The sequence below is a fragment of the Spea bombifrons genome, chromosome 8 (assembly GCF_027358695.1).
Source record: "Spea bombifrons isolate aSpeBom1 chromosome 8, aSpeBom1.2.pri, whole genome shotgun sequence".
NCBI lineage: Eukaryota > Metazoa > Chordata > Amphibia > Anura > Pelobatidae > Spea > Spea bombifrons.
The window spans coordinates 22,092,068-22,101,679 of NC_071094.1; the positions used below are offsets into that span (position 1 = coordinate 22,092,068).

The window sequence follows — 9,612 nt, forward strand, 5'->3', positions numbered from 1 at the left end:
TATGCACACACTGCAAAGAAGTAAGTCCAGGTATCCAGGTTTTGTATAATCAAAGCAGCAGTTATGCATGCCTCTTGGTGCGGGACAGTCACAATTTTGCCACTCTATCCCGCTGCGGGATATGACTTTTCAGGACCAAATCCCATGGTCCTGATTTCATCCAGTGGTGTCTGGGGCACCAAATAATGCGTGCTGGGCTTGCACAGATTGACCCTCTACCTCCCAAACCCCTCCCCCCTACATCCTGATTCGCCGGGGTTGAGGTTGGGAGGTATGGCTGTATAGTTATGGTTATTGAAGTCAAGGAGTCTAAACCACAGTTGTTCATCCAACTCTGCCTTTAGTAAATAGACCCCTTGGATTAGTATAACCTTTCGGGAAATGAGTCACAAAGGATTGTGTTTATTATAAATAATACATCTGAAACAGGACATTTTATTAACAATTATTGCAAACATTATCAAATAATTACACTTGTGGTTGCTACAACTTGGGTTATGAACTCAAGCTTGTTTCTGGAAATTCAGGATAGTTGGCAGGCATTTTCACCTTAGGATTTTGATGAGTAAAACATTAAGCTGGGTTTGTCTTTGCATCCTTCTTGGTAAGCATTTCAAAATAATTCTTCTGAAAAACATCTATGTAAATGACTTTACATTACTGGAGTAACAGGTGTGTTAACAGTACTACAGTGTAAGAAGTTGCTTTATATACGTGCATCTAAACATCTTCCAATTTAGCTACAAGGGGCTCCTTTAAATTTCTTACCAGAGAATCTGCCTCATCCTATATAAGAGGAAGCAGCAACTACTTCCTGCTTCTATAGCTGTCCTCAAAACTGAAATTAGTGACTTGTTTGCAAAGTGAATATTTTAGAACCTAACTACATAAACAATCTTTTTTTTCCTCTTAGATGTAATAGCTTTCTGTAACCGTTTTTCTTCTATTAGAGTATATGTGAGTATTGGTGAAGTACTCCTCCCATTATAATGAGAGCACCTGACTGAGAAGATGTTAATGATGCTGGCTGGATTTCTCACTACCTTCCATGGCTCTTTCCCATCTTGTTTGCTTTTTACCCCTCCGTGAAATGACCTGTTAGTGGCCTCTACTATATAGGACTAGTTGAGTGACTGTAGCCAAGATGCCAGGGCTTCCCCAACACTTACTGTTTCTCTGTCTGTTTATTGGCCTTTTCCCCCCAGCCATTGGAGGGAATGGTTTGAGGGCACTGGCAAGGTCCAGTTCTTTGCCACTGATTCGGACGCTGATGGAACATGGGCCGCAGGTACCACACGTGGCTGCCAAACGGGACTTTAACGTGCAGCACCTGCGTTTCATGCTGGAGCTGTATAGGAAATCTGCAGATAGTGATGGCAGACCAAAGAATGGCCGGCAACCAGGAGTTGCAGTGAGGCTGGTAAGGCCTGTAAACCAGTCATCCTTTATTGCAGGTGAGTAGTTTAATTACCAGTCATATTTGTAATGATGTGGCAACCTATGATGTGACAGAAAAATCTGGGTTCTAAAGCGGGATGCTTGGCATGTATATGTGTGTGCGTGTATACCAGTGTATGTCAAAGCATGTCATTGGTGCATATGAGACATTAAGGGAAATGCCTGCCACAATGTCTGTTGCATATGTGCCTGGAACTTATGGGTATTTAAACCTCTAAAAGGAAAGTCTCAACAAAAAATGCATTTTAACCTACTTTGCACACTTTCATTTTTTTACTAGTGTACCTGTCTGCATTTTGCACCAGTTTTTTTTTTTTTTTACTGCTTTTAGTGACTTTCTAGCAGAAAAGAGTTTCCAGTAAAGTCAGTGTATCTTGACCATGAGTGCAGGGGCTCTTAGAAAACCTTGTAAAAGTGTTAAGGGTGACAGTCTGCTGTCACATGCATCACGATCTGCATTTGATGGCTGGAGAGTCCTACAAGAGAATACAATACAGACCCTAGAGCCAATGTTTGGTACCAGAGTGCCCCAACATTTACATCATAGAGAGCCATATGCAAGCACTCAAAACATCTCAGGTTTATAGAGCATGCCCTATGATTGCATTCTAGTTTTTTTCTTATTTCTTTTGAAATTATGTTTTATAGGGAAAGTGCCAAGAGAGGGTTAGGTACAATTCTGTAGGAGCTCTACTCCATTGGCACTTGCAAGCCACAACAAGAGGCGATGTGCCTCCTCATGAACCTGCAGGAAGATGTTTGGAGGCGATCGGGGGAAAATATGTGAATGGGGGAGCCTAACTAAGAGAGAAAATCTGGTTGCGTTAATGGGAGGGGGGCATTACACTAGAGAAATGTGTAGCAGGGAGGGCTGACAAGGGTAATAGGGGGCGATTGCCCCCTGGGATGCTTTGATTTGAGGAGTTTGGGTCACAAGCAGATGTAGCAGTGATTTTACCTGTATTTTTTCATATAACCACTGGGGTTTCTAGCATAACAAGGCCATTAGGCAAAATTGACACTCTAATTGGACCCTTTTTGGGTTTTCTATGACGTTCTTGTGACCCAAAGGTTGTAAAATTCAGTCCATCAAATGATTTTTAGACCCCTTTAGTGGCAATTGGCTCTTGACCTAAAGATGTGTGGCTTTTTAAAAATATTTAATTAATGTGTGTCATAGTTCATGTTCTCCTTCATGGTTGAGTGTGAGTCTGCTGTGTGTGATGTATATAAACCCAAAGAGAAATAAGCAGGAATCTTCTGCAAAATGAACCAGGGACTGAATGGTCCCTGGCCATCATTGCTGCTAATCACAGCACAACACACCAGTCAGGATGCAGAAGAATATGCACTTTTTAACTCATAAGGCAATGACAGTAGTTTGACAGTCAGCAGCTTTAGACAAATCTTATCAGACAAGCAACAATGGCAAATACGCAACCGTAGTATAGGTAGACTAGACAGTGAGAATCATAGAAATGGAAACAAGGCTGAAACACAATGTTACAACTTTAACCCCTGCAAGTCAGTGTAAAATTACAGTCCCAATAATTTTCCTAAAAGGGGCTACAGACAGATGATGATGCCCGTGTTTAGAGATGGCGCTCTTAGCTCAGCAATTTCTTTGGAATCACCTGCTACACACACTTTGGTCAAAGTAGGTTTTTGGGAGGATAGTTGGTTTAAATATGTCTATTTTAAATCCCTTGTCTATATATTCATAGAGGAATAGGCTACATATGCTACATCATTAAAGATATTTTTAACTTCTCAGGCGCTTCTAGAGGTTGATGTAAAGTCCACCAGAAAGAAACAGTTTACAGTAGTTGATCAAGCCTGAACTTTGAAGTATGACGTATTCCATATTTTATGTACTTAAGATGACATTGTTGGATACATCATTGCAAAAAGGATCTACACAAAAGTGTTTTCAAATCTGGCAACATATTCCAAACACACCACCTGGAATTGCATTTCTCCCAAACCACTCATTCCCTTTTTGGTATTCTGATGCATTTCATTGCTCAGAGCATGTTCACGAGACTGGGGTGACTAATCAGACCTTGTTTGGGTGGTTACAAATTTCTTGGTTATGTCTTAACATCTGTCATATCCCGCTGCCTTCTGGCACCATTTCATCATGATGTAAGGGCAGTTCAAAAGATGACCACTCCTCTGAGGGTATGTTAATCAATTTTAACTACTGTTAGTGCTGTTGGAGACCTTGTGGTCCCGGTTCAACAATTCCAGTGCTGAACTGGATGGCAGCTTCATGCTGGATCTTCATTAAATTATACGTTGAGAATAAAATTCAATGAAATATGAGTGCAATATATAATAGAGATGGGAATTATATCCAAAACTCCACATTGTAGTCAATACTCTGTGTTTGAGGGAGAACCTGTTTATACCCAGGACTTGAGTGACATACCCACTAATGCCACAGCCTCTGTCAAAGTTTCACTCTCTGTTCCTGAATCAGTTATAAAATGTGGTTGTTCTATTGACCTCCCAGGGGCAAAAATATTGCCAGATTGTTGGCACTCAAAGTGATTAAAGACAGCAGTGATGTCTGTTTACCAAGTTACTGGCATACATATTGGCAGATTCAGCAACAGGTATTTACCAAACTGAAACTAGGAGAAGTAACCATTTAAGACACAATTTTCTAATATATATCTAATGTATTCCATAATGGGTTCCAATCTGAAACCAGGTTCTGCCAAATTCTGCATAAACCAATAGTAAATTGTTTTATGTTGCTGTTAAATATACTTTGCCAAATTTAACAATTTTGTAGCTAAATACATATAGAAGTATCTTTCTTTGTAAAACCTTTCCCAGAAATAATTGTGTAAAAAATTGCATTGTTCAATATTTTTCTAGGGAACCCTCGTTGTGTGACACAAAAGCACACACATTGTCATATGAACATAGGAAGTATTTTTTTATACGCCTTAATTTCACATGTCTGTTCATTTTAGTTATTGTGTGTATTAACAGTGTAACTACATTTTATTTCCTCTCTTGTAGAAGGTCACTGGCACGTACAGAATCTTACTTTCAAACCCCAAGGTTTGGTACAAATAAAGCAGTTGGTAAAGGCTACTGTAATGCATCCTGGTGCACTTGTTTTGGGTGATGCTTGCTTCTCCTGCAAATTGGATTTTCTTGCAAATGCTGGTATCGTACTGAAGACCAGAGTTTTTCCTGGGAACCGAAAGTGGGCGGAGACGGATTTCACATCCCACCTCAAAGCTCTCATTGAAGGTCCAAGGATGCCTTTGAATCTTGAGCTGCAGCTTATATGCAGGAAAGTTAGAATGTACCCTTTTACGGCAGTCTCTCCTTCTTACATCCCATTCTTGCTCCTCTATCTTAACCAAACTTTACACAGTATAACCAGCGAAGAAAGGGTGGAAAATGAGGAGCAAGGTAATGAAGAGCCAAGCCTACTGATAAGGAAACCTCGTCAAACAGGGGCCATAGGTACTAAGCTTCCAAAGTTCTCAAACCATAGTGGACAATCAAGGAACTCATGTGTCCTACGCCCATTTTGGGTCAGCTTCCACCAGCTGGGATGGGATCATTGGATCATTGCACCCCATAGGTATAATCCTGGCTACTGCAAAGGAGACTGCCCAAGACTCCTTCACTCTGGTTATAATTCTCCCAATCATGCCATCATCCAGAACTTTATAAATCAGGTGGTTGATGGGAGCATCCCTCGCCCTTCATGTGTCCCATACTCGTATGGACCAATTAGTGTTCTTATGATTGAACCTGGAGGCAAAATTCTCTACAAAGAATATGAAAATATGATGGCGGAGTCTTGCACCTGTCGGTAGAAATGAGCAGACCTTGCTTTCACTTTTGAAAAAAATACAAGCACTTTAAAAAAAAAAAAAGTCACTTTAACTATTTAATATATTTTTGTATATTGTATGTGTGTTTACATGTGTGTTTGTGATTTAATGAATTATACTATAATTATGCAGGTTTGCCCAATATTCCTGTGAATTGTCCCTCTCCCAGCCAGAATTTAAAATAAATATTTTTTTCACTTTTTGTAATCCTTTTTTAAAGTGTTTTAAGATTATTGGAATTCAGCTTAGCTTTGACTGTTACTGAATTTGACACTGGTGTTTTAACAAACATGTTTGTTAGACAAAAGTTGGCCATAGAAACAGCGGCTAGTGAGGGCATAAAATATTTGACCCCAAATCTATTGCCCAAGATTCCTCAAAACGCCAGTTGTAAGACAATTGAATGAAATGCAATCCTTGGAGGATAGCAGAAGCATTTAGAAATTTGCATCTTCTTTGGTATAAAATTGTCCCAGCATCAAAAGGCAAAAAACTAAATTTTAAGAGTTTTTTTTTTCTTTTTTTTAAAAGAGGAAAACCCTTGACCTATTACGTATGCTTGAATAAGTACTCTACCTCTATAAATTGTATCTCTAACTGTAAGTTAACCCCCCCAAAAAATGCCTCTTGACAAGAAACAGGATTTTACGTTCAATGTCAGATAATATGAAACTAAAGGTTTTTTTTTTGTTTTTTTTTTGTATGGTGAGGTGAATGCTGCAATAGAATATTAACTGAGAGAGACTAAGTGGGTGCCACAGGGTTGGGTTACAATAAAGAGAATTGCCGCTGCCCATTATAGTCACAATGGTGACCTTTCCATTTAAAAAATGAATATAAAATAACATAAATTGTCAGGTCTCTGCAGGATATAGGAATGCGGGAGCTGCAGGTTGACACGAAGGAAAACAAAGCCTGGTCCAGGATTCTTAAGGCATCAGTGTATCACAAATCAGATTGGTGCAGTAGCACAAGGGGTAAACTGTCTCAATATGTCAACAAAATTGCAAAATCACTACTGCAACACACAAGCCTCATTGGTTACTGTGTGATTCCAGCATGGTCCAAAATATAAGCCAGACATCAGGTTCCTGACACGTTGAGTCTCTTTATAGTTCACCAAGATGAACCGACGTGACAACAATTAGATTCCACCATGAACCACTACCAGAATTGTGATAAGGTGAACAGGTTATTGCAGTTTTGGTTTCAGGTGACTATATTGGCAATGCAGCTGGAACACACAACAAGGTGTATGTGGAACTGTATGGACTTAATACACAGTGCTATAGCCTAGGCTGTGTAAAATAATACAATATCAACAAATGTTAAAGTTTTGTAGCTTTTTTTGAAAAAGTTTAAATCAATTGGACAGTTAATTAGCAAACTATTTATTATAGCGCAAATTTTAAGATATGGATGCTTATAAAGGGTAAATATTAGCACCAGCAATATAATTACACTTTAATGGCCTAGGGTAGTGAGCCCAGTCACCTCCCTCCAGTACTATGTTATCATCACGTACACATGGGTCTGAATAAACCCTTCCACGCAGTGTTCACTCAAGCCAGCGCTGGAGGTGACCTGCTGAGCACATCTCCTGCAGGGCATTTTGCTTAGGTGTGTGGAAGAGCCAATGCATTTGGTGGGATTCGGGATTTGCACAATGGAGAACACAGAAATGTAAATGATCCACAAAGTTATATGCATTAAAGTGCATATGATGGCTGGAGTGTCCCTTTAATAAAATGGCTAGAAATGCGTGGTCACATTCTGCAGTTACCAGCAGAAAAGGACACAATAAGACACTGTGTAGAAATCAGTCATATCTATACGCTATAAGGACAAAATTATTGAGACACAGTTCTTAATAATTAAATTCGGGTGTCTTGGTCAGACCCGTTGTCACAGGTGCATAAAATCAAGCACCTAGCCATGCAGTCTGCATTTACAAACAAAATGGGTCCTTCTGAAGAGCTCAGTGAATTCAAGAGTGGTACTGTGATAGGATGCCACCTTTGCAATAAGTCAGTTTGTGAAATTTCATCCCTGCTGGATATTCCACGGTCAACTGTGAGTGGAACAGCAGCAACTAAGCCACAAAGCAGAAGACCTGGTAAAGTCACAGAGCGGGGTCACCAAGTGCTGAGGCGCATGGTGCATTAAAGTCGTCAACGCTTTCCTGACACCATAGCTTAAGAGTTCCAAACTTCCACTGGCATTAATATCAGCGCAAAAAAAATATGTGGCGGGAGCTTCATGGAATGGGTTTCCTTGACTGAGCAGCTGCATCAAAGTCTCACATCACCAAGTACAATGCCAAGCCTTGGATCGAGTAATGTAAAACACTGGACTCTGGAGCAGTGGAAACATGTTCTGTGGATTGATGAATGATGCGCAAGTCTGGGTTTGGCAGATGCCAAGTGAACATTGCCTGTCTGACTGCATTGTACCAACTGTAAAGTTTGGTGGGGGTAATAGTATGGTGCTGTTTTTTAAGGGTTGGGTTAGAGCCCTCACTTCAAGTGAAGGAAACTCTTAATGCTTCAGCATACCAAGAACTTTTGGACAATGCTATGCTTCCAATTTTGTGGGAATAGTTTTGGGAAGGCCCTTTTCTATTCCAGCCAGGCCTTCTCATCCAACCTCAATGCCTGACCTCACAAATGCTCTAGATGAATGACCACATATTCCCACAGAAACACTCCAAAATCTTGTAGAAAACAATGGAAGTTGTTATATCTTCAAAGGGGGGACCAGCTATATATTAATGTCTATTTACTCCGATCAGTCATAACATTATGACCTCTGACAGGTGAAGTGAATAACACTGATAATCTTGTTATCGTGGCACCACCTGTCGGTAGGTGGGATATATTAGGTAGCAAGTGAACATTTTATCATCGAAGGTGATGTTTTAGAAGTAGGAACAACGGACAAGCATAAGGATCTGAGCAAGGCCAATTTGTGATGGGTAGATGACTAGGTCAGAGCATCTCCAAAACTGCAGCTCTTGTGGGGTGTTCCCGGTCTGCAGTGGTCAGTACCTATCAAAAGTGGTCCAAGGGGGGGTGGGTGAAGGCTGACCTGTGTGGTCAAATGCAACAATTACTGAGTTACTGTAGCTCAAATTGCTGAAAAAGTTAATGCTGGTTCTGATAGAGAGGTGTCAGAATACATAGTGCATATTCGTTTGTTGCGTATGGGGCTGCGTAGCCGAAGACCAGTCAGGGTGCCCCTGCTGACCCCTGTCCACTGCCAAAAGCACCTGCAATGGCCACGTGAGCTTAAGAACTGGACCATGGAGCAATGGAAGAAGGTGACTTTGCCTGATGAATCACGTGGCTGGCCGGGTGTGTGTGTGCATCACTTACCTGGAGCATACATGGCACCAGGATGCATCAATGGAGGCCTCACCTTGCAACTTACAGGACTCAAATGATCTGCTGCTGTCTTGGTGCCAGATACCACAGCACATCTTCAAAGGTCTAGTGGAGTCCATGCCTCGATGGGTGGCAAAAGGGGGACCTAAACTATATTAGGCAGGTGGTTATACACTTATGGCTGATTGGTGTAGGCTCTTAAACATGTAAGACTTTTACCAGGGCAATAAATGGAAGGCTGCTAACCCAAAGGGCTGCCACACTACTACATTAAATGTTCACTTGCTGCTTAAAATATACCACTCACTGACATGTGCCATGATAACTGATACGATTATCAGTGTTATTCACTTCTCCTGTCAGTGGTCTTAATGTCATGGCTGATTGGTGTAGTTGGCCTAGGCCAGAATACATCACTGGGTACAATGTCCTAATATACTGCAGAAAGAAAAACATATTATTGAATTCCATATTTTCATTCCCCCAAAATTTGGTAACAGTTTTTCCTGTCTAAAATGAAGTATAAATACATATTGTAAGAGACGACGAAGAATCTCCTTTTTAAGATATGTCATGGAATGGTATCCAAAGTGCTTTTTTAAAACACTGTATTGAACTTTCACGTGATTACATGTTTCTGTTTTGAGGCTAAGTCGTTTTGGTAAAAATAGCTGGACAGTCTAATGTTTTAAGATATATAATCAATTTTAAAAAGACACCAGCTTTCTTCCAGTGGTGCTGAATAAGATGTTTCCATAGCCTTATAACAAAAGCAATTTTCTCTTGAGAATTTTTCGCTTGTCACCAACCCTCTATGACATTTCAATTAATTACATAGTATATATGACTCATTAAAAAAACCACAGATTTAATTATTCTGTGAATTTCCATATTTGTTTTTTTTA

General features: G+C 40.2%; 1 protein-coding gene across 1 annotated transcript; it reads left to right on the forward strand.

The window, feature by feature from the left end:
- The first annotated feature begins 1,096 nt into the window (after positions 1-1,096).
- On the forward strand, positions 1,097-5,499 carry BMP15 (bone morphogenetic protein 15). The gene is made up of 2 exons (XM_053474184.1): positions 1,097-1,454; positions 4,492-5,499. Exons 1-2 carry the CDS (start codon positions 1,145-1,147, stop codon positions 5,304-5,306), a joined length of 1,125 nt encoding a protein of 374 aa, XP_053330159.1. The 5' UTR covers positions 1,097-1,144; the 3' UTR covers positions 5,307-5,499.
- Positions 5,500-9,612: the final 4,113 nt, after the last annotated feature.